The 25,824-nt window shown below is 41.6% G+C and overlaps 1 protein-coding gene across 1 annotated transcript in view; it reads left to right on the forward strand.

Moving 5' to 3' along the window:
- IARS1 (isoleucyl-tRNA synthetase 1) overlaps window positions 1-25,824 on the forward strand; it is a 116,430-nt gene that overhangs the window by 39,851 nt on the left and 50,755 nt on the right. The window contains exons 14-19 of the mRNA XM_068158049.1: window positions 1,292-1,390; window positions 14,332-14,458; window positions 17,763-17,836; window positions 18,114-18,308; window positions 23,242-23,328; window positions 23,982-24,065. Coding sequence (XP_068014150.1) covers window positions 1,292-1,390; window positions 14,332-14,458; window positions 17,763-17,836; window positions 18,114-18,308; window positions 23,242-23,328; window positions 23,982-24,065 — 666 coding nt within the window. The remainder of the gene's footprint in view (window positions 1-1,291; window positions 1,391-14,331; window positions 14,459-17,762; window positions 17,837-18,113; window positions 18,309-23,241; window positions 23,329-23,981; window positions 24,066-25,824) is intronic.

Genomic DNA, 25,824 nt, shown 5'->3' on the forward strand with positions numbered 1-25,824 from the left:
AATTGGTAACACTAAGTGTACAGACTGATCAATTCCCTGAATTACCTAGGAAAACTTGTGTTTCAGCACATTCCATAATACAACTGCTTAAGGTCTTGGTAGATTATTCAAGTAATATACATTCTTCCAAAGCATCTAGTGATTCAATAATGGGTAAGAGAAATTACAGGAGAGTTCAGACATTTCAAACCCTTCACATCTAGCCTGTTATTCCAACCTGTTATTCAGTCTGCAGAAGAGAAGGCTCTGAGGTGACCTAATTGTGGCCTTCCAGTATCTGAAGGGGGCCTACAGGAGGGCTGGGGAAGGACTTTTCAGGATCTCAGGTAGTGATAGGACTAGGGGGAATGGAATGAAGCTGGAGGTGGGGGGATTCAGGCTGGATGTGAGGAGGAGGTTCTTCACCATGAGAGTAGTGAAACCTTGGAATGGGTTGTCCAGGGAGGTGGTCGAGGCCTGGTCCCTGGAGGTGTTTAAGAGCAGGCTGGATGAGGCTCTGTCCAGCCTGATCTAGTGTGGGGTGTCCCTGCCCATGGCAGGGGGGTTGGAACTAGATGATCCTTGTGGTCCCTTCCAACCCTGAATGATACTATGATACTATGATAACCTGAAAAGACACTAAGCCCCAGGGGATGGAACCTGTCTGTAACTATAGAGCTCCCATTCCATGTGAGTTTTGTTTCATTGAACATTCAAGTAAAGAATATATTAAGAAATGTCTGTAAACTTGTTTTATATGCTTATCTGCATCTCCTTCTTTCCTTCTCCTCCTGGAATAGGATATTTTTCAGGTTAGCCCTGGGTAGTGTTATTTTTTATGATTTATTACTAATCTTTTAGATGCAAGTAGTAAAACCATGCCATAATGTTTTTTTCTGGTTCCTCAGACTGGTACAGACGTTAAACAAAGATACAGAATGAGCTTGCATGGAAGACTTAAATATGACTCATTTTAATAGTTACTGAAGTTCACATCATTGTACTGTGTGGGAACATAAATTTTTAATTTGATTGTTCTTGCTGTATTCCTTCAAATTGCTGTGTTTGAAGGCTTTACAAAAAAATTAGGTTCAGGGTTTGATTGCAAAACAGTAGCTCACATAAATGTAACTGTTTGTGTCATCTATAAACAAAACCCAACCTTTGTGACCGTGATATTTCAGGAACAATAAATTCAGCCTGTAGAAAGGGAGCTGTGTGCCAAAAGTATGTTTGCAAGAGTACTGCATAAATAAGCACTGAAAATGTTTTTGTTTGTTTTGCTCCCCTCCCCATCACCTCCCCTCTACAGGTCTGATACTCCGTTGATATACAAAGCCGTGCCAAGCTGGTTTGTAAGAGTGGAGCATATGGTGGAGAAACTGCTGGAATGTAATGCCCAATCCTACTGGTAATGTCTCCTGCACCTGTGTGTCTAGGTTTGGGTGTTTAGGGGTGTGTGTGCCTGTGCTGGAATTCTTACAAAGCTCTGGTTCACTGCTGGTGTGATAACTTTACTTCTTATTGCCATTGAATCTTCCTGTGGCAATGTGCTGGACTGAGTCTGGTAACTAGTGTTAAATGGTGTTCTATTTCAGGTTTCACAAATGCACTGCTGAGTAACAGGATAGTTTTCCTGGAGTTACCTCCTGCAGTGCATATCAGCCCACTGCTTGAACAGGTTTGCATGTGATTCCCTTCATAATGTCAAAGGCGGCATTCTTTGCAGGTGTAAAAATCCTAATGAGAAATAGATTTTAAAGTGTGAGTAAAGGTGAATATGCACTAATAATTTACTGTGAATTACATGAGAGGATCATTAAAAATACCTTCCAATCATGTTAGGTAGTCCTGAGAGAAACTGCAAAGGAAAATCAACCTGTGGAAGTGCACAGAAAAAGCCTCCTAAAAGGGTATGCTTGAGAGAAGTGTTTAGGCAGCTGTAGATACATATTGTTCCAAATTGCAGCTCAGTTTTAGATAGGCTTTTTCTTTTCATCTACTTACTATAGAGAGGGTTGATTATTTTTTTCATAGGTGCATTTGAGGAACAAAACCAAACGCTCCCACCCTGACCTATTGTTCCCTGTAACCCCCCCCAGCCCAGCTCCCTTCGCTTCTGTCCTAGTTGTAAGTAAATTCAGTGTCACAAGTTGCAGGAAACTTTCTACTAATGGCAAAAATGAAGTCTTTATATAGGTAACATGAAAAAATATTGGTGTGAAATTGTTGTGAAAACAACAGATACATTTTAGATACTAAATTTGCAGTAAGAAGGAACTCTTGGTGATGGTAGCTGTTCTGGGAGTCAGCCGTGGGTTGATGGTGTGTTGGTGAGAGAAGGGACTGTATCTTCTCCACCTCCATAACTTATTTTTCTTCTTCTCATAATTAATTTGTGCCTGGGAAGTTGAGACCAGGTGGGGAAAATGAACCCTTGTTCAAGTCTACTGTGTACCATTTCAGTTGTTGTCCAGTCTTTCCATACATTGATTACAGGAGAGTTGGAATTCCACCGTGATGTGCTTCTGCTCAGCAACTGAAATGATGTTGAAGAGAGCAACTCAACTTTCAGTGAACAATGACAGCTTATGCTGCATTTTGTTGTGGACAGCAGTTGGCAATTAAATCCTCCATGAGCGGCTTTTGTGTGACTGCTTATGTGGTACAGGCACAGTAAATATTGGAATGTGTGGGAAAAGGTAGTGATCCATGCTTCAGACTGTCCAAAAATGCTGCAGCACTGGCTTGCTAATAAGCACATGCTCAGTCTGGGTATGTAAGAAGATTTTATAGATTAGTAAGTGTTGCTTTCTGTTTTCCATAACAGAACATACTGTGATCCTTCCTTTGGGGAAAAATAAGCTGGAGAGGGGGTGAAAGTGTTTGTTCTTAGCTTTAATTAGCTTTCTCGAGATGCTTTTACTGTTTTGATGACTGACAGTAGACCTGCATACTTAATTTTTCACATGAACATAAGAAAATATAATGATCTTCTTAAGGAAGTGTTTGAATGGTAGAGAGTTTTGCTGTTCAGAAGCAAAGCTTCAAGAAGGAACTACTTGGTGACCTCCACTCATCCAGGAGGCATTAGTAAGCATTTGAACCCTACTTCATCTGTATATCTGAGTTTTATGTGGTGCTTATTGTAAGTGTTTGAGGAGTGGGGATACAAGTGGAACCAAATGAGAGAGCTGCTTTTGTGGAGCACCTATGACAAAGCACAAATAAGGCTGGGCAAGGAGTGGCTTAAGAGCAGTCTTCAGGAGAAGGACTTGGGGCTGTCAGCTGATGAAAAACTCATCATGAGCCAGCAATGGTCTCTTGCAGTCCAGAAGACAACCATGTCCTGGGATGCATCAAAAGAAGTGTGACCAGCAGGATGAGGGAGAGGCTTCTCCCCCTCTGCTCTGCTCTTGTGAGACCCTACCTGGATCACTGTCCAGTTCTGGTGCGGCCAGCATAATAGGGGTTGCTGGAGCAGGTCTAGAGGAGCCCACAAAGATGATCAGAGGGCTGGAGAACCTCCTCTGTGGGGACATGCTGCAAGAGTTGGGACCGTGCAGCCTGGAGAAAAGAAGGCTCTGGAGAGACCTTAGAGCAGCCTTCCAGTACCTGAAGGGGGGGACTTACAAGAGAGCCGAGAAGGGACTTTTTACAAGGGCATGTAGTGATATAGGATGAGGGGCAATGGCTTTGAGCTGGAAGGGGGGAGATTGGAACAGATTGCCCAGCGAGGCTGTGGATGCCCCCTCCCTGGAGGTGCTCAAAGCCAGGTTGGATGAGGCCTTGAGCAGCCTGGTCTAGTGGAAGGTGTCCCTGCTCATGGCAGGAGGGTTGGAACTAGATGATCTTCAAGGTCCCTTCCAACCTAAACCATTCTATGAATCTATGAAAGTTGGATGGGAAGACCAAGTGATTGTATTAATTGGCAACATTAAACACGTTCAGAATAAAAGTAACAGTTTGTTCTTTGGGCAGTTCTTGAGTCACCACATAATTCCATAATTGAATATAAAGCTGATTCCTCAGGATTTCCCTCAAAACAGTAAGGGCTTGGAGACTGCATGAGTCATTTGGTGGGGAATATGGCTCCAAGTTGAGATGTATTATCACTGATTGATTAATAGAAGAGTAGAAACACATTTCCAGTATGGGATTTAATCATTCCTAGTTGGAATACACGATGGGCTTTTGTTCCATAAAGATAGCTTCTAAAATCTAGCTCTTTAAAATAAAGAGGCATTACTTTCCAGTTTTTCTTTATAGATACTTATACCCCAAACGAAACTGGCATTAATGAAGTAATTAATTAATTTCTTCAGGTGGTATTCCTCCATAGCCATTTCTTTAAGTGGTGGGAACCTCATCCATCCCAAAACCTAATTTTTTTTGTTGCTTTTGTTTGTTTCTGTTGAAAAGACTTGATCTCTGCAAGTGTCACAGCAATAATACCTAGCTTTTAAAAAAGGTATTTTTTGACTCTCTGGGGCTTCAGCACGCCCTGGAAATGAGAGAATTTGGGATAAATGCTTTTCAGGCTATATTAACCTTTGTGCCATGAGTCTGACTGCTTTGCTGCCTTTTTTTACTTCCTTGTAATGACTGATAGGTATATTGTCCCTTAAGAATAGCTGCACTTTTTATATAGATAGCCTTTTGGATGAAATAGATTAAACAGAGTTGGACAAACTTTGCGACTTGATTGCGTTCCTAATTAGGTTTTTAATGAACTAGCCTACTGGTAAAGCCATAGTTAGTCACAATTTGTTAAAGCCTGCAACTGTATCTTCATTTTTGCCAAATGAGCTCACTGTAGCTCTCAAGAATGCTTTAGAATAGAATAGAATAAACCAGGTTGGAAGAGACCTTCCAGATCATCGCGTCCAACCTATCACCCAACACCGCCTAATCAACTAACCCATGGCACCAAGCACCCTGTCAAGTCTCCTCCTGAACACCTCCAGTGACGGCGACTCCACCACCTCCCCGGGCAGCCCATTCCAATGGGCAATCACTCTCTCTGTGTAAAACTTCCTCCTGACCTCCAGCCTGAACTTCCCCTGGCGCAGCCTGAGACTGTGTCCTCTTGTTCTGTTGCAGGCTGCCTGGGAGAAGAGACCAACCTCTGCCTGTTTACAACCCCCCTTCAGGTAGTTGTAGAGAGCAATAAGGTCACCCCTGAGTCTCCTCCTCTCCAGGCTAAGCAGCCCCAGCTCCCTCAGTCTCTCCTCATAGGGCTTGTGTTCCAAGCCCCTCACTAACTTCATTGCCCTTCTCTGGACTTGTTCCAGCAAGTCAGCCTCCTTCCTAAACTGAGGGGCCCAGAACTGGACACAGTACTCGAGGTGTGGCCTAACCAGTGCAGTGTCCAGGGGCAGAATGACCTCCCTGCTCCTGCTGGCCACACTGTTCTTAATGCAGGCCAGGATGCCATTGGCCCTCCTGGCTGCCTGGGCACACTGCAGGCTCATGTTCATCCTACCATCAACCAGCACCCCTAGGTCCCTCTCTGCCTGGCTGCTCTCCAGCCACTCTGACCCCAGCCTGTAGCACTGCATGGGGTTGTTGTGGCCAGTGTGCAGAAGCCGGCACTTGGATGCATTAAATCTCATGCCGTTGGACTCTGCCCATCTGTCCAGCCTGTCGAGGTCTCTCTGCAAAGCCTCTCAACCCTCTAGCAGATCAACTCCTGTCCCCAGCTTGGTGTCATCAGCAAATTTACTGATGATCGCCTCAATGCCCTCATCCAGATCATCAATAAAGATGTTCATGAGTAGTGTGCCAGCAGTTTGTAAAATCAGAAACTAATAAAACCCTCATCTTTCTCCCCGCCTTGTTCTGCTCAGAGCAGAAAGTGGCTTGTGCTGGATGTTGCTGGAAGTGCAGAACTGGACCAGTATTCTAGTATTTAAGAAACTGTGTTTCAGTCTTCAATCCAAGATCCCTTATTGACTGTTTTCTTTACTGGCAAAAGAGGTGATTTGTTTAAAAAACTTCTTGTTGTTGCTTTTGGGGGAGCATCTTGTGTTTCAGATTCAGACAACCTACTACTTGAGATAGGGGGGCAAATCCAGCTGCTGTACCATTCAGAGCTGTCAGACCTTGGTTTCCTGTTTCACTGATGTGGAGAGTTAGTTGTAGCACCAAAGCTGGGTCCCTGGTATAAGTGGTCTGGATTTTGGCCTTAATTGCTGTAGGTATCATCTTATGGAATGACTTGTTGAAAGACCATTTCCTGTGTAACCCCAGACAAGCAGCTTGACCACCCCACCTTAGATTTCACTGTATAATACAGGACTAATTCTTGTCATCTAAGTTCAGAGTTGATATTAATTGCTCTAAAGAGTAAATGAGTGCAAAGTGTTGTAGTACTGGCAGGGTATGTAATCTTTTTATACTTGCAAGCTGATAGGAAAGGTTCTGTAGACTAGTTCATATTGAAATCTCAGCTTTGAACTGTTTTTAAACTATATTTTCAAATTATTATCATTATTATTTTCATAGCCTCCCTCACTTGTCTACATCAGTAACTCCTGAAAGCTTTACCTTGAACTGGTGAGTTAGAGACTGTTGGGCAGCTCTGATGTCATTTAACATAGGATGTGCACCTGGTATATTGGAAGAGTGAGCATCAGTGGAGGGAAGGAAGTGATAAAAGACAATAAAGGACTTCAAAGAAGCCAAATCTTTTGTTCCTGCATCTTCTTGGCATTGAAAAATTCAAGCATTGTAATGAAGAGCTTGATGTGTAGGTCCATAGTTGAAGGCATCCTTTCATGATTTAAACTGTTAGTTGTTAATGACGATACCAGGCAGAGCACATCCAACAGGCCTTTTTGCTAGAAGTGGATTTCCTGCCCTACTAAGTGTGGATTTTGCACATCCTGCTGCTCCTGTATGAGTACTGTAAGACCAAGTGTTTTCACATGCATCAGTCACACTCATCTTCTGAGGAGCTTTTGATCTTGGTCTTTCTACTCTTTGACCAGCCACTGCCGTTGCTGAACAGCAGACTGTCTCCCACTTTTCGGAAGGTGTGATCTGATCACAAGCGATGCCTGGCTTGTATCATAAACCTTAAGTCTGGAGGGTTTAGGATACATCAGAGGATGGGCTGTAGAGCCCATCTGCAAGAGAAAGCTAATATTTATTCTACTAAACTTGTCATTTTTGTGCAGAGGAGAAATCTGAGTCTGTAGTAGGGTGACAGAATTTTAGTGTAATGAAGGGAAATCAGTTACTGAGTCCCTTCCTTTCTTCCTTTTACTCTTTTTAGGTTCTTTTACTCCTTTTAGGTTCTTTCCTAGTTTTTGAGCATTAATTCAGTACCTGTTATCTGAGAAGTTTCAGGTGTGTGGAGGATTTTTTGTTTCTTTCTTTTCTTAATATGACCTTGCAATTGTAACTGTTCTTTTCAAATCATCGGTCACACTTCCCTTACTCAGGAAACATGGACACGCATTAAGTCTCCTCTCCTGCAGGGACTGTGAGGCGTATAGCAACGCGCAATCACCAGATGGCAGCATTCCCCGACTTAAAAAGCAAACGAGTGGCACTGCTACAGTAGGAGGTGGAAAAAAATTGCTGCGGGGTGAGCTTTGTGGTTGTCTAATTTAGAGCAGCCTAAGTCAGAAGATTTTATTAGTTGCTGTTATCGGACACAGTTGTGGATTAGAAGTGAATTTTGAGGCTTGTTCCTGTTGATTTTTATTACTTGCCTTCTGCTGTGTCCTAAATTTTGCTGTTTCCTCGTCACCAATAGCAGGTATCTTTCCAGTCCCAGTAAATGGCCATCAAAAGCTTGTTTGGTTCAAGTGATACCTTAGTGAATAAAGACTCCAAATATCAGTTCACTAAGCGATTACAGCATGGTGTTCTCAGGCAGCTGGTCGGTCTAGCTGTGTGTGCAGTATGTTGAATGTCTGCCACTGTTACAGGAATGCAAACAGATTAATCTGTATAAATTGCAGTGAATCTTAAGTGGTGGGGCCATGTCAAAGTGCTTTGTAACTACAAACATGAAACTATTCCAAATGAAACTATACAGAAAGCAGAAAAGTGGAAGCTCATTTTCTTTCTCACTGGCATCAGGACAGAGGGATTCCCACCCCCCTACTCCCCCCATTGGTAAGAATAAGAATTTTAATAGCCAGTAGCAGGGTGTCTGGGTCCTACAAACAGGATTTAATGTTCCTTTTTCTTTGTTTTAAGTGAGTGTTGCCAAAAATTGGCGATTATGGCTTTGTTTAATCCTGCCTTGTCAGGCAGCTGTGCGCTGCTGCTGGCGGGTTATGATGCAGTCTGCAGCAGCATTGCAGTCTCACGCTAAAGTGTTTGTTGCTATGGGAACCAGGATAAAAGAGTGAAGAAAAGCACTGCTCTATCAGAATGGTTGAAAGCACTATTTATTGAGCAAACGTAAGCTGTGTATTAGCAGAAACTTCTCTTGCGGTGGTGGAGGCACCCCACGCGAGCTGGGGTTGTGTGGTTGTGCACTGCTCTAATAAGCATTCCTGAATTGAGGAGGAGAAGGAGTCTGCTGCAGTGGAAAATCTGCATGCTTTGCCCTCCCTTTTCCCCTTTCCTCCCTCCCACCTCCCCCGATGTTTAATTAGGTCCGCGATATAGATTGACGCTAATTAAAGTGTCAAAAGGGCATGAATAGTTGCTTATTTTTATCTCCCTGAATTAAAAACCATTAAAAATCAATTTGAGGGCATGTTGAAGGAGGCTTGTTATTAGAGTAAATTAACATAATGGAATTTAAGACTGTGTCTTCCCAGAGTTGGTTAATATTTAAGAAGAAAAGCAAATTTAACACCTAAAAAAGCTGTTATCGTATGAATTTAAACATATTTAGTTAAATGATGGAAGATAATTACTTCATCAGCTTTGGTTTTGCTGTTATTATTCAACTACCTGTCTTCACAGGCAGAGAAGGGATTCCTCATTTCACCTATCACTTTGAAAGTTGCAAGGGTAGGACTGGGACCATCCTCTCAGAACTGACCATTGCAGATGCTGTCTGCTAACTTCCTAATTCACGCTACTTACGATGGTGTTCTGTGTATCAACTTTGTAGTCTAACTCTTGTGGGACTGTTTTTCAAGTAATTCATCAGATTAAGAGCTTCCCTCAGTTAGTAATTGAGGTAAATCTTACCCAGTAAATGTTACCCAGTACATAGAGTTGAATTTCAAGGAATGTCAGGAATAAAGTTAGCTAATGAGAGGAATGATAAAAAGTGAGAAGGGATTAGTATATCTTTATGTAACATCTTAAACAGATTAAATGGTTAGTTGATGATAAAGCATTTGAGGCTTCTGCTGTGGCAGTATTTGACAGCTGTTTATTTCAGTAGTGGTATTTGTGTTTACAGAGGAGAGGGATGGTACTGCTCTGAGACAGAGTTCCTGCAGGCTGTGACTTAGCGCAAGGTGAGCCAGCTTATGGAGTCATGCAGAGCACATCTGAGCTTGGAAATGGGATAGTAAGTTGAATTCAGTATTTGCAATTGTTATGAGTACAAAAATACCCACTTCAGAATACGTGTACAGAAAAGGAAGAGATGTCTTAATCCTTTTCATAAATTTCCCTCTGGATTATGTAATTTAGATTTTTACTTTTTCTCTCTGCTAGAGACAAGAGTCAGAAAACAAATACACTGATATTAATTGATGCTGTATTAATTGGTGAGGAGAAGGAACTGGATTAGCAGCCATGGTAACTTACTGTTTCACACCCATTCATGCTCTGGGACTGGAAATGGTCACTAATTCTCTCTATTTTCAAATCCATGCCCACTTCACTCGTGTGACTTGGATGCTGAGTAGGCTAATATGTTAGTCTGTAGACTTTGAAGGCAAAGAAAACACTTTCTAGTGTGATAAACTAATGAATGTTGTTAAAGGACTGGACTTTGGTTTGTTCTTCATGGGCTGTTTTGGGTTGTCAAATGGAATTTTTTAGACACTAAGAAAACAAGAAGGTGCCAGGAAAGGATGTGGGATTTCACTGAGCAGAGGGCTTAGCAGTGCATGAATTTAGCAAAACCCCAGATCTGCCTCAAAAAATAGGAAGGAACTATCGAAGTTGGGCGTGCACATTTGGACTGAATCAATAATTTTCATCATCTCTACCTTGTTAGGAATTGTGCTGTTGTGAGAGGAAGGTAGAAATTAACATTCAAACAGGCTGAAACGGGTGTACTTCTACTCAAATTCTGATTCATGATTTGACAAATCAGTATTTCTTCTTTTGTGTCATGAAGTTTAGTTCCCTGAACTTTTCAACTGCTGAAATGCCTGCATCCTGAAGTTTATTTAGTTGCATTATCCTGGGTGCCAAGAAAGCAGAAATAGCTATTATCCCACACAGTTCTACAGGCATGAATCAGGAGCTTCATGACCTGCTGAGACAGCAGTCTCCTTAACCTTGCTAAATGTTGTAAAGGAAGTAAGAAATCCTATCCTTGTCATTTTGCAGAGAAATTTGAAGGTCAAAACCAACACAAATTGTAGGCCAGTTGGGAAATGAAAAAAACCAAAGATGTTTTAAACAGCACAGTTGTAGGAGCTGCAGCAGGATTGTGTTAGGAGAGAGGATGCTGCTTTCATTTTGCTTGCAACCTCGTGGAACTATTTGATGCTGAAGCTTGACCTTTTCTGAGATCTGAAGCTGTTCAGTGCCATTAGCAGTAGGTTACTCTGCATGGGCTGTGGCACTGCTCACCTTGCTTGTCATAGCCAGCTGCAAATTCACTGCTCACCAGCAGAAAAATGAAACTTGTGCTTTCAAGCTGTTGGTAATAAATACCCAACTAGGTCCAGAAAGCATCTGTACTGGCACATGGCAAAGTCCTTTTTTCCTCCCTATATTTTTTTGTTATGAAATATATGTGTGGTTTTACTTTTGGAAGTTGTTTTTTTCTTGCTGCTTCTTTTTTCTTTTTCTTCTTTAGTTCTTTTTAAAGCTTCTAAATACCCATGCTGTGAGGATAGTTTTGATGTACAGTCAGTGTTTGGCAAATAGTGCAGCCATTAACTTTCAGGGGACTGTCAGTTTTGGGGTTTAAGCAAGAGGTGTTTAATACAGCCCAGCATTTCCTGAAAGCTATCAGTAAAAGCTAAAAGTATCAGTGATTCAGTCACAGAATAGTGGGGGTTAGAAGGGACCTCTAGAGATCACTTAGTCCAGCTGCCTTGCTAAAGCAGGGTCACCCTCAGCGGGTTGCCCAGAATCACAATGTCCATCCAGGAGGGGTTGGAATTTCTCCAGAGATGGAGACTCTACAGCCTCTCTGGGCAGTCTGCTCCAGGGCTCCAGCAACTTTACAGCAAAAAAGTTTTTCTCTGTGTTAAGGTGGAACCTCTTGGATTCCAGTTTGTGCCCTTGTTCTGTCACTGGGCACCACTGAAAAGAGTCTAGTCCCATCCTCTTGCCCCATACCCTTTAGCTATGGATTAGCATTGAGAAGATCCCCCCTCTAGTGTGCTCTCCTCCAGGCTAAACAGCCCCAGGCTTCTCAGCCTTTTGCTCTCACAGAGATGCTTCAGTCTCCTCAGCACCTCTGTAGCCTCCACTGCATTCTCTCCAGTAGCTTCTTGTCTCTCTTGAACTGGTACACCCAGAACTGGACCCAGTACTCCAGATGTGGCCTCTATTCATGGTTTTATCGTGGTGTTCTCCAAGTCACAATTCTGTCTGGAGAATACAGGTGAAAAAAACTATCTGGGGGAGGCTGTTGGCTGACAAGACTAAACACAGTATGGCCTGGTCACAGGGTGACAGAAATCACTGGATGGGAGAGGAGGGAGCAGGATTCACCCGTGGGTGCTGCCCTCACTCTTAGTTGAATAAAACAAACTTTCTGCAAACATAAGCAATCATGGAAGAGTAAAAAAATGCTTTCTTAAATAATAATGTGTACCTGTGGCAGGATGTTGTCGTTAATAAAATTTAACAAGAGGAGTAAACCAAGAAAAGGTTAAAAAGAAATGGAAAAACCCTACAGAGAGAGTAGTCTGGAGTTGGTGTAACATAATGATCAGGTGTTAGCAACAACATTGTTGAGAATACTCGGTTCTGTCTTCCCAGCCTAATTTGCTTCCCCTTACATAGGTGAGTCAGAAGTGTTAGAAATAATGTTAGCTGTACCTAGTGAGACTTAATAAAAGAAACAAGCTCCAGTCTTGAAGACCTGTGTGACTGGTGGGGCTGTTCTCTGCTGCAGATACCTCCTCTAGCTTCTTCCCAGCTGGAGGCTGTCTGCTGTCTGGGTAGCATCTATGGGCAGCATCTGTGTGGTGGTAAGAACCAATTGGCTTAAGTAAGGCTTTTTTTGAGTTATGGGCTCAAAATATGTTTGAGATACAGGCTCTTTTTATTTCATTTGATGGTTATGTCACTGTTATTTCTGTACCGTACCTCTAGAGCCATAAATCATTGTTGCAGATGCGGCTCAGAGTGGATGATGTGGTTTGTGGTTTATGTTCCACTCAAAACTGGCAGTATGGTCAGAGAATTTTACCAGAAGTAGTAAATTACATACTCTTGTAGCTGAGAGAGAGAGAGAGCACACCACATACATTTTTGTGGTAATGTCCACTTTGGGGATAAAATTAATTTTTATGCATGTTTTGAGGCGGTAGAGTTGAAACTCTTAGCATTTTAATGTCATTGGGGGATTGTTTCAGCCTCCAGCCATGTGAAATGGAACTAATAATTTCAGCTAATCAGTGTCTAACAACTTCTGAAAAATGGAAACTGGTTTAAGAGGCATGTAAAGAGAAGTTTTCCACATTAGTGGAATGTGAGGCAAATGGTAATGATGTTTGTAGAGTTTCCACTTGTGTTTGGAGAGAGGGTCTCTTAAGGTCACCGCAAGGAGTTAATAATACTGAGTCCCACTCTAAAACAACCTGGGAAAACCTGTGTGCATCTCCAGATTTCAGAGCAGAGATGCAGATGTCATGAACTGTTAGTCACTGAGTTTGTTGAGAATTGTTTTTGTGTTCCACTTTTGTTTAAGGAGTATCACAGAAGATAACTTTGCAGCTGAAAGTAGATCTAGAAATAACTTGTGAAGCCGTGGACCTTTGGGCTGTTATTTAGCGAGTCTTTTAAGGGTAGTTTTTAATCTGTCTGAGACAGCAGTGGCATCAAGAAGCCTTCAGATCTCCACATGGCTAAAACTTTTAGAAGACTGTAGCTTTCATGTTCATTGGTAGATTTTTGAGGGGCACTCACACTTACTTCATAAATCTCCTGCTGCTGGGCCAAGCTCTACCTTAGTGTCATGTGAATCTATTGCTTTAATTTTTTCTCTAAAGGATTCTTTCATCTTTGTTACTCTTGGGGCTGATCTGTGATTAAAAATAATTCTTCTTTAGAAAAAGAAAAATTGGTAGAGGAGCAAGAATTTCAAAAAGAGAAGGTAGAAGGGACCTTCCGTGTCTGGCTGCTCCTCCTTTAGAAATTCTAGGTCTCTAAAACCAGCTCAACCTTTGGGAAGGGCTTTTCTAGTTACAAGGGAAGAAAATCCAGCAAAACTTGCTATGGTTTGCTCAGTAACTCAATTCTAGAGTTATTTGTCTTGTCAGCTGTTCATTCACAGCTTCTGTGTGTCTATAGCACTGTTACAGTTATTCTGCCGCTGAGTTGAATTTGAGGTTGGTCTTTTTAAATGCATGTTTGGGCATGAAGGGAGTATATTGCTGGCATCAAACAACTGGTTCCTAATCAAACCATCTGGCCATCTGGCATATCCAGGAAACTTGCTAGGAATCAGGTTCTGGTGCTCCAAGACACTGTTTCATATGATTAAAGTTTGCCTTTAAAAAACTCTCAGAGCTCATTAGTGCTCAAAATAGTTTTAACCTTTTTTAGCAGGTGTTGACTTGTTTGTTTAGGGAGTTGTTTTGGATTTTAGTGAAGAGATTTAAAAGTCAAGATGATGAATAGTGTGAATTTTATTGTGTAGCGTAAAGCGGTGTTAATATTTTTATCCTTCCTTAGTCACAGTGCTCCAGTGCTGGACTGTCCTGAGGATTTTTTGCCACTGTTTCATCACTGTTTTATGTTGCACACTTTTTTGCTGTATTGAGAATAAAATAAACATGGTATTTTTTGCTGACAGTAGCTTACTTGAAGTAAAAAAAAGGCAGAAGAGCTGCTATTAAGTCTTTGACAGCAAGTCCATAGGCGTTGCAATGGCCAGTGCAGCAGTAGAACGTGCTCCAGTTCACACGGTGTGCCAAAATTAACTTGTTCTGTGGATGAAATCAAGTGTAAGTGTTCTTTTAAGTGGAATGTGGTGATAACAATATGCTTTTCCTATTTTTGGAACAGGGTTCCAGATTTTGTGAGGGAGAAGCGTTTTGGGAACTGGCTGAAAGATGCACGAGACTGGGCTATATCTAGGAACCGGTACTGGGGAACACCTATTCCTCTGTGGGTCAGTGATGATTTGGAAGAGGTGAGTAGGAAAACAACATGTTTCCAGTTGTATGTGGTGTTTGCAACTGCAAGCAATTCTTGTTGGGGTTTTTTGTATGTTTGCTTTATACATATTATTCTTAATGTTCCCTGGATGAATTTGGAGTGATGGTAAATCTAATGGAAATAGCAAATGCAGTAAGAAAATGGCAAGAGAGTTATATCTTACTCACTATTTTCAGTTTGGTTTTGAAGTTCTGACGCTCAGTTACTTCAAGCCAAATGAATTGCTGAAGGCATAAAACTAAGTCCAGCATAGCAGGAGAGTGAAGATATATTTGTGGTGCTACAAATGGGAATATAGCAGCCTGTAAAAATGTGGGCCTAGTGGAATGATGGACATATATAATGGGCAAGCTAGGAATGAGTTCTTTGAAGTTGGCAGCATAATGCTAAATGAGTACAGAGGTTTAATGACTGGTATCAAAACACCAAGATTTAAATTTGAAGATAATTCTTCCTGAGTGGGTTAGGTCTATTAGTCAGTCTTGTGCTGGAAATAAGAAATGCTGATCAATGTCAGGGTGCCCACAGAAGACAGACACTGATGACAGCATCCCAAACCTTTCTTTTTAACTCCCTTGATTTGAAAAAGTTGTCCTCTTCATTTTAGATGTGCAAAGCCTCCAATAGGAAAACACATGCCAGAGGATTATTTTATTGTCTTAAACTGCACTGTTGCTTAGATGTGCACCATAAAACATTTTTTAATTTCCTCTTTGTTGGAAATCTTGCTGATAGGCAGGGAGATAGTGGGGGAGGAGTGAGGGAGCTACTCCTCACAGCTACAATTTAAGTATCTCAGAAAGCCTCGGCTTTTGAATTCAGTCTGTGCTATGAGACTGTTTGTAAATCACTGGCAAACCAAGTGCTCCTATCTCTAGTATGTTAATTTATAACATTAATTCGGTATTTGTAAGTATAAACTGTCAATCTTCAAACTAAACTTGAAGTCCCTTGTTTAGTGTAACAAGTTGTTTAGTGTAACAAGTTCTTTAGTTACAGAAGAAGCTTTCACTTCGGTGCTAGAGTGTTTCAAGACTTCCTTCTACAGCTGAAAAAAAATTGTGTAAAGGTTACATTACTCCCACTCCTTGCCTTCAATAATATTTCATTTTCTCTCCAGTCTCCCCATCTTGGTATTCCTGAGTGTACAGATTTATTTATTTTTTTTGCTAGGTTTGATGTGTTTGTTTTTAATACCAATATGACACTGAGCCTGGAAGATTGACATTTCCTTTGAAATTAACTGCAAGTATTCCTCAGGGCTTGGTGTTCTGAATAATGATTGAAATACCAACATATCTATTATTTTTATCTGTGGATGTTACACATTTCTGTTTACTCTGGAGTCTTCAGTGTCATACCTCAGTAGTCAAGTATGGCTTCTGGACCGTGCTAAATTTCAAGTTAGAGGGCTTTCTAATATTCACTCTCTTTACACACCTGGGATATAGCTTAGAGACGAAATACCATTGGAACTGATGTGGAACTTGAGGCCAAAGTGACATCTGCTCTCATATAGAAGTAATATTCACTCAATTTCCTGATTTCAGTTTTACTGCAGCCTAATGCCACACGAGATTGCAGAGCCTCCTCTTCGTCTCCTGTTCTCAGAAGAATACTTTGTCGCGTGCAATTATCCTGTGCACATTAAATCTTGGGGAAATAATAACAGTTCCTTATTTAGCAGAGAGTAAGGTGAATTAATTGGTATTAAAGTGAATTTTACTACATATCAATATCTGGTTTGCCACAGTTTTATTTTAGCCTTTATTTTAGTTTTATTTTAGCATAATTATCAGGTAGACATGCGTAATGGCAGTTAGAGCTTGAAGCTTGTGTTGGTTCCCACATTTTTGCAGGCAGTTGGTCATTCTAAGTTTTCCCATCTCAATCATTTCCTCAGTGGAGGAGCCCATCTCATGTGGATTAGAAAATACATTTTTTTCTTTAAATCTAGCTCACATGTTGATAAAGCAGACATAGGCTAATTTTACAGGACTTGCATGCAAATATGCAGTGATGCTATGGAAAGTCTGAATGCTTCACTGCTTGTCACTCACCTAAACTCTTAGCCATCCAGTAGTTTTGGTGCACTTGGTCTTGCATAACAGATTTAGATTGAGAAAGCTCTGGCTGAGCTCTCCTGAAGGCTGAGGGTACTTCTTTAGGTATGTTTCTAGTTGAGGCTGCATTGAGTGCCACCTTTAGCTTACTTCAGCAGACATTTCTGGTACTAATAACTACTCAGAAGATACTTTCTAGAAATCCCAGAATGGACTTCATTCTGTGAACATTCCTTATTATTTGATTGTTATTCTCTGCAAAGGCAAAACAATAAAAGCAAACATTTGTTTAATATGAACTGTGGAACCATGTCGCAGGAAGGTGGAAGTCCACAAATGCTGCTGGATGGGTGTTGTCTTCCTATTTACATGGGTAATCCCAGATACTATGTTAATTTCATTTCATTAGAAGTGTTTAACCTTGACCTCTGGCTTCACTTGGACTCAGTGATGCTGAAACAGGGTTAAAACAGGGTTGAACATTCCCCAGTCTCAGCCTACTTGTTTCAGTTTTTGCTGCCTCCTATTAAATGTTGATGTAGCTGGATTTGTAGTTGTGGCTGAAAAATAAAGTGGAGAAGGAACAAGTGACTGGTAGGGAATGTCTGCTAAAGCAGACATGGCTGTTGAAGAAATGTATCCAAAGCAAAAGCTTTAATTTGAGAGCTCATGTCAGTTTATTCCTTGCAGAAACAAGGGGGTGAGGCCTAATGAGGAATCAGATTTGATTAGTGTCTACTTGTTGCATTGTTCTCTTGCCTTCAGATATCCAATGAAGTGCCCTTGGGGCAGAGTAGCTTCATCCTCTGACTTGGATGGAGGCAGCCTTATTCAGTATGGTCATATCTGCCTTCCTGTGGTTGGGTTTTTCATGTGGATTTAGGGTTATTTCTTCTATGAATATGTTCTGCTGGGGGCAGTTCTGCAGATGCAGCCAATATTTAGTATTGTATTGAAGTGTTCAAATGCTTTGTGTACAAAGCAACAATTAATGGGTACCCTTTATCTCCCAGAGCATGATGTGAAAGTATGTTCAAATATTAAGGTTAGCAAAGATGAGATAGTGTATCTAAGTTGATTTTTCACCTATGCTGCTCTTTAAACCCTGTCTCCCATCAGCAGTGCTGACTGACCTACAAGTCTCCTGACTTAGTTTTGAGGAAAAAATTTTGCTCCTGTATGTGAATGAGTAAATTTCTGGCGTGTCTCTTACAGGTAGTTTGCATTGGTTCAATGGCAGAATTGGAGGAGCTGTCTGGAGTGAAAGTCACTGATCTCCATCGAGAAAGGTCAGTCATAGAGACTGTTATTAGAAAGGTTGAGCAGACTGCTTTTCTTTACCCAAACCCTGTGCAGCAGATTGAGGGGAAAATGAAAAAGTAGTGAGAGGACTTGTGAGGAATGAAGTTTTCTTTTCTTCTGTCATGATCAGAAAAAATGCTAACCTCTTTGAAGAGTCATAAAAATGAATACCAGAACTCCTGCCTGTGGTACAAGCATAATGTTAACTTTTTGAGGTAATTCCTGGTTTGGTTTAGAATTTGCCCATCTTTTTCTTTCCCACAGTATTGATCACATAACCGTCCCTTCACGCTGTGGCAAGGGCTTGCTGCGCCGAGTCCCTGAAGTGTTTGATTGCTGGTTTGAGAGTGGAAGCATGCCTTATGCACAAGTCCATTACCCATTTGAAAACAAGAAAGAACTTGAAGATGCTTTCCCTGCTGACTTCATTGCTGAAGGCATTGACCAGACCCGAGGATGGTAATTTTCTGCCACTTTATTGTGTGATGTTACTGCCTTGCATCTAACACTATTACATCTGCATAATCCTTTATTGCAAAGTAGCCTAAAGCCTGGTGACAGAAGTGTTACAGAAAGATATGTTAGCAAGCAGTCTTCCTGGCTCTTGTGGAAAACATTGTTAGGTAATAGGGCAGATATTTGGCTTGCTAAGGATCTATCTCAATCTCTGAATTGCCATAGAACCACTAGAAACAGGGTAGGAATTGAGTCAGTTGTAAATGGAAGTTAATTTTTTGAGTGTTTCAAGCCTATGCTATTTATGCTCCCTAGCATATTTATGCTCCCTAGAGGAAATTTGAATTTGGGGTTTATAGGGGTGAGAGGGGAAAAAAATAATTAAGTCAAACTACATGTTCTTAGAATCTTGCAGTTTACAAAGAAAGAACTCTCTAACTGTAAACTTCATTCCTCTCTGAACAGATGCTTTTCAGTCACTGGTGAAAGTTTTTCTCTAATCACAGAATGTTAGGGTAATCTTAGGTATTCTCTGGGTAGTGTTCTCGTATGTGCATGCATACACTTCCATTTTGCACATTTCCAAATATTTATTTTGTGTTTGCAGTTTGAGGCTGGCTGTGAAAACTGACACAGCTTTAAGGTTAATTTGTGTATTTCCCGGATTAGTACATTTGACTGCGTGCAAGGAGAACTCCTGCATCCAATAACTTGAGTTATTAGAGCTAAATAAACTCTCTACAACTCTCTACAACTACCTGAAGGGTGGTTGTAGCCAGGAAGGGGTTGGTCTCTTCTCCCAGGCACCCAGCACCAGAACAAGAGGACACAGTCTTAAACTGTGCCAAGAGAGGTTTAGGCTCAAGGTGAGGAGAAATTTCTTCCCAGAGAGAGTTGTTAGCTGTTGGAATGTGCTGCCCAGGGAGGTGGTGGAGTCACCATCCCTGGAGGTGTTCAAGAGAGGATTGGATGTGGCACTTGGTGCTGTGGTTTAGTAGTCATGAGGTGTTGGGTGTCAGATTGGACTTGATGATCCTTGAGGTCTTTTCCAGTCTTTTCCAACCTTACTGATTTTATGATTCTATGTGACCTAAACTACCTCCCTGGGCAACTTTTTCCAGTGTTCCACTACCCTCATGGTAAAGAACTTCCTCTTAACATCTAACCTAATCTACTCTTCTCTAATTCCAAACCATGTTCCCTCATCCTGTCAGTGCTGTCCTTGTAAGCAGTCCTCCTCCATCCTTCTTGTAGGACTCCTTCAGGTACTGGAAGGCCACTATTAGGTCTCCCTGGAGCCTTACTTTCCCCAGGCTGGACAATCCCAGCTTCCTCAGCTTGTCCATATAGAAGAGGTTTCACCATAACTGATGATGAGCCTGTATTGATCATGAGCATATTGATGGTGTGCTGTATTATATTTACATAAAGCCTGTTTCATCTTGAAGTAAAGTGATAGGTTTTGTTTTTCTGGGAGAAAACCTGCTTATGCTGCAGCAGCCATGCTTTGGGGATGGGGAAGGCTTTGCTTCAGTTTTGAGCCTCCACACTTGTGTACTGTAGGCACAGTGCAAATGAAGACTTTCACACGACAGTCTGGAGTAGGTTGCTTTTTGGTTTTAATGTCAGCATGAGTTACTGTAAGTCTTTACCATAGCCAAGTCTGTTTAATCTGGTGGTGGGTGGAGAATCAAAACACTTGCCTTATTACATGATGCTGATACCTTTCCCACAGTGCTCATGTCTCTTAACAAGCTGGTGCTTTGGTAACAGCTGGTGTTCTGTAGTCTGTACAGGAGCACTTCTGTTTGTTTGAAGGAAGGAATGAAAATGTGAGGTGCTGGCTGTATTTGGTAAAAGGTAGAGCTGTCTAAGGCTGCTCTTAGGAAGAGGTTCTCTTTCAGACTTGCTTACCTTTTCCTAAGTCTTGGGGAAAATGAGGTTATTTTGAAGAGAAGACTTCTGTCTTTCTGGTAGTATGACAGCACTGTATCAAATAGGCTTAAACAAACAACAAGCTGGTGAGTTCTGAAGTGTGAGGTGCATAGCATGTGATCTTTATTTGAAGAAGTCTATGTAAAATGTTAAGATTCAGAATGAAGATTGGTTTTCTGTCAGGTCAGAGACTGCAGCTGACATGAAGTGGGAATAGGTAGGTGGTGAAAAACTCAGTGGGTGGAGTATAGTGGCTTCTGTTTGACACAGCAGAGAAAGGGAGAAAGTCAAAGGAGACGAGGGGAAAATTAATCTGACCGAGGTGATGAGCTAGGAGTGTGAGCTTTTTGATTACTTTCTTCATAGATGTGAGAAACATCTTGATTATATTTGTTAAGGCTAGAGGAAAAACTTAGAGTAGTTGAGTTGCAAGCCTGGCAGTTGGACAGATTGTTAGGAAAGGTTTTGGCTCTGATTGTACACAGGGAGATGCAATAAGATTTATAGTCATGGTCAGAATGTGGTGGCCAACAGAGAATTCACAGTTGAATGTTTTTGGCATGAACCACAAGATTATGAATTTACCCACAGTTATTCAAGAATGGAGAAAATGGGGAGGGTGGTGTTAAGGGGTTTTCAGCTATTTGTTTTAGCTGAGAGCTCTCTGTATCTGCAAGGACATAACTAGAAGCAGGCTGAGATAGGGTGAATGGAAGATGAAATCCTCTGAAATGGGGGAATTACTGAGGCTTATAGGGTTGGAAAGTGTAAATAACAAGAAGTTTGTGGACATTTCTTGAATGTATTTTTTTTTCAGTGTCCACAGCCTGCCTGTAGGATTTTCCTAATGCAAACAGTATTTAAATTTCTTCTGGTTGGTTCTGCACTGTTCTTTCTAATTGCAAATGCATTTACTCTTAATATGAGAATTTGTGACTGGTTTGCACAAAGTGCTGAGTGGTTGTCAATGAGGTACCTTCATACTACCCACCGAAGAAGTGCTGTTGTGTTTGTAATGATCATCTGTCAGTGATGTAAGCTTGAGGTGTCAGTCCTCTGAGTAAATGCTCAGGCCACACTGTGCCTGCATCAGGAACAGTGTGGCCAGCAGGAGCAGGGAGGTCATTCTGCCCCTGTACACTGCACTGGTTAGGCCACACCTCGAGTACTGTGTCCAGTTCTGGGCCCCTCAGTTTAGGAAGGATGTTGACTTGCTGGAACGAGTCCAGAGGAGGGCAACGAAGTTGGTGAGGGGTTTGGAACACAAGCCCTATGAGGAGAGACTGAGGGAGCTGGGGTTGCTCAGCCTGGAGAAGAGGAGACTCAGGGGTGACCTTACCACTCTCTACAACTACCTGAAGGGAGGTTGTAGACAGGCTGATGATGGTCTCTTCTCCCAGGCAGCCAGTACCAGAACAAGAGGACACAGTCTCATGCTGCGCCAGGGGAGGTTTAGGTTGGATGTTAGGAAGAAGTTCTATACAGAGAGAGTGATTGCCCATTGGAATGGACTGCCCAAGGAGGTGGTGGAGTCGCTGTCACTGGAGGTTTTCAGGAGGAGACTTGCTGGGGTGCTTGGTGCCGTGGGTTAGTTGCTTAGGTGGGTTGGATGCAATGATCTTGAAGGTCTCTTCCAACCTGGTTTGGTTTATTGTAAGGTTTATTCTAAGATGTTTGTGTTGAGGGCTTTTCTTAAGGTTAATAATGAAGATTTTGAGTGCATGTGTTCATGTGCAGGTGGAGGAGTGTTGGTTAAAATTCATGACATCACAGTGTAATTTAATAAAGAGAATTTGTGTCCTGTAATGTCAGGTGAGGTGATTTTGAGAGTTAAAAGACTGTCTCAGTCAGAAGCATAAAAGCTGTCATGTAAGCCACTTCATAAATGCAGTAATTGCATACAGCAAACTTTACAGAGCTTAGGTCCCTCAAAGGTTGAAATGATTTAGCCATTTTAGGCAGCTTCTTGGTTTAAAATTACTTTGGAATGTACAGATAGACTTCACCCCCCCCCACACACACCCTCAAAGTGTTTCTCCACTGACTCTTCATGCAAATGCATAGTTCTGAGGTATAACCTCCTGTGCCTTTTTCTAAATCAGTTATCTTTTTCATCATCAGCTGCTGCTTTAAGGTTGCTAAGTAGATGTCAGTGTGATACTCATTTTTAACAAGGAAAGCTCTGGCTCACCCTCCAGTTGATTTCTTAAAAGTGATTAGTGGCAGTGCAGTTACAGATGATCATATATAGCACCTTTGATGAAGGTTCTGACTCCTGAATATGAAATCTTTGCCTCATCTGGCACCTCAGATGAAATCATGTATTTACCACAGGTACTGGCACCTGTGCTTGTTCAGCACTGGTTTCTTGAGTGTCCTGGGCAGTTTATAGAGTTCTTGTAAACACATCAAATGGAGGGAGGGGGAATCCCCTATTGCTGTTTTTTTGTGGGCACCACCAACTTGCTCATATTTTTCTAGTGATGGCTGGGTGTTTTTGATGGGAGTAGGCTCTGCTCACTTTTGCTTTCATGCTCCCAGCAGTAACTGTTGCGTTGTCTGCTAGGATGAAGCCACTAACACATATACAGGAAGTGCCAATCGGATCAGCTGTGTCCATTCTTGACTGATCCTGTGTCCAGAGGTTTGCAGTCAGCAAACAGGGAGTTTCTCTAGGGACAGAATTCTCTTTTCTGTTTTAAAGGAGAAAATGCTATCATTTTCCTCTTCACAACCTTCCTATTGCTTACTATGAAATTTTTTCAGCACTTTAGGATTAGTAGATCAAGCTGAGTGAAGAGCATGCTGTGTTACAAGGAAGAAAAAGGGTTTACTTACATTGTGCTCTCCTTCTGCTTCTTTGCTATATAATTGTTCCATATATTGAAATGTTAATTTTGCTGGAGTAAAGCAACATAATGAAAAATTTCCTTTCTAATGAAGGACATGCAGACTTTAGCTTGCTGTGTTTAGAAAGTCATGTTTGTATTGTCCCTTTCAGGTTCTACACTTTGCTGGTGCTGTCCACTGCTCTTTTTGGAAGGCCTCCTTTCAAGAATGTAATTGTGAATGGCCTTGTTCTTGCCAGGTTGGTATGTCAGTCAGTTCTTTACTGAGCAGACTTGTAGTCAAAGAATATGTTAGTGAAGTCCCTGTGAATTGTAAATTAAATCTGAAATGGTCTTTGGAGCTCTTAAGACTTCTTAGGGAGATACTGGTGATTCAAGAGATAAGAAGCTCCTGAGAGGGTGAGTTTCATACATCCCAGCTGTCTATTGCATTAAGTTCTTTGCACCCCTTCCCTGTGTGAGGAGTAACAAGTCTGAATAGGAGAGAACAGGAAATGTATTATACCAGTTATGCAGAGTGAAGTGGATTAGAAATGTAGTTTTAGATGTAATTTTAAACTAATTATACTTATTTCCCTTTATTTTCAAAGAAAGCTTTGCTGGTGGGCTGGAAGGGTTGATTCAAAACATGGGCATCTTCTCTCACCTTCGGTAGGAAAGACAGATCCCCTGCTTAGATATTTACCATGGGATCCCCTGGGGTTGTGGTTTTTTGTTTCTTTTTTGGGTTCAACAGTCACAGTGAAATGATTTGCTAATATTTAATTATGTCTGTGCTACCTAAAATGTAACAGAACAAAAAAATTAAGCTGGATTTGAAGGGCTTTTTCTTTCCTTACCCATGTATTTCATGAGGTCTGAGGATTTATGTCTGTCTTTTGGTATTTTCTAGTGATGGCCAAAAAATGAGCAAGAGGAAGAAGAATTATCCTGACCCAATGACTATTGTAAATAGCTATGGAGCTGATGCACTAAGGTAGGATTTCTTTCATTGATGTACCATCTGATATATTGGCTCTCTGGTGATAGCAGACATATCCCAGGAGGGCTCTGTGTGGTCTTTTGACAATTAACAGCAGGAAGAAAGTTAATTTTAGAAGCTTCCAGACTGCTATGGCAGCCAAATAACAGAGAGAATGGATGACTCAAAAGAGCTGGCAGTAGTTAGTGCCTGGAGTTTCTATGCCCTTGTCTTGTCTCCCTTAGGGCTGGTAATAACTGAAGTTGATGTGCTGACTGTAGGCCTTTTGTCAAAATGTGTGTGTCCAGTTTGTCCAGAATGCTTCCACTTGAGCCAGCACTGCCTATTAGTGCAGCTAATGGTCTGAGTGGACCCAGTGAAGATGTGAACAAAATCTGTGAGAACAACGCTATTAGCAGTAAACTAAGTGGTTATTTTAGAGAAGGGTTGCTGTAGAATGCAACTCACATCTGTTTTTGTTGATGTGAGTATACAATATGTACCTCATAGCAGTGAGGTAAACCTGAAGAACAGGAGTGGAGCAGCCTTCTGTGTATAGAAATTGTCCTGGTCAAACAGAGATTAAACACAGTTTAATTGTGTTAAAAGTTTTATACTAGGTGTACCAGGCAGCCACCTGGTACTTTGGCTAGATGCATTGAGTGTACATGAAGTGGTACCTTGAGGTACTTGTAAATAAAGACACTTCAATAACTGTGAGGGAACAATACTTATGCATTCCTCAGGAGCCCTGTAATTCTTCTTCTATATGAGAAGACCTCAAACCATCACATACAATTCTGGTGATAGTGATTGGGCTGAAGGCAAGGTTAGTGTACTCTGGGGTTTGGCTCTTTGGGAGAGATGGGTGTTGCTTGTTCTAAACAATTTCAAAATACAGGTGTGAATTTCCTTATTGCTGCAAGCTTTAGCACTTAAAAAGTGGCTGAATGTGAGCCAACAGTGTGCTCAAGTGGTCAGAAGGCCAACAGCATCCTGACCTATATCATCAATAGTGTGGCCAACCGGACCAGGGGAGAGTGATCGTGTCCCAGTACTCAGCACTGGTGAGGCTGCACCTCAAATGCTGGGTTCAGTTTTGGGCCCCTCACTCTAAAAGGACATGGAGGTGCTGGAGTGTGTCCAGAGAAGGGCAACAATGCTGGTGAAGGAGACCTGGAGAAAAAGCCTTTTGAGGAGCAGCTGAGGAAATGGGTTACTGAAAGGAGGTTGGGTGTTGGTCTCTTATCTCCCTAGTATCAGGTGATAGAATGAGAGGAAATGGCCTCAAGATGTACCAGAGAAGGTTTAGGTTGGATATTAGGGAAAATGTCTTTCCTGCAAGACCAGTCAGGCAGTTGGAAGAGGCTGCCCAGCAAGGTGGTGGAGTCACCCTCCCTGAAGGTGTTCAAGGAACATAGCACTTTGGGATGTTGTTCAGTGGACATGGTGTTGGACTTGAGCTTAGAAGTCTTTTCCAACCAGAACAATTTGTTGATTCTATGGTTATCTTCTCATGCCTGTTTACAATGGAGAGCAGGGTGCATGTCTTAGATTTGATTGAGACTGTTGAGGTGTTTTAGCAGGATATTGGTGAACTGGTAGCTGGAACAATAGGAGTGAGAAGGCTTGGGGTTACTCATTAGGGAGTTTTTTTCACCTGTTGGGTAAAAAAAAAATAATCTGTGAAAAATAATGTGAAAAATATAGCAGACAAAGTCTCAAACACCAGAAGTTACCCTTCCATTATTCATGATTTTTTTGATTTCTAAAA

The sequence above is a fragment of the Melanerpes formicivorus genome, unplaced genomic scaffold (assembly GCF_026170545.1).
Source record: "Melanerpes formicivorus ecotype bairdi unplaced genomic scaffold, bMelFor1.0.p_v2 SCAF_38, whole genome shotgun sequence".
NCBI lineage: Eukaryota > Metazoa > Chordata > Aves > Piciformes > Picidae > Melanerpes > Melanerpes formicivorus.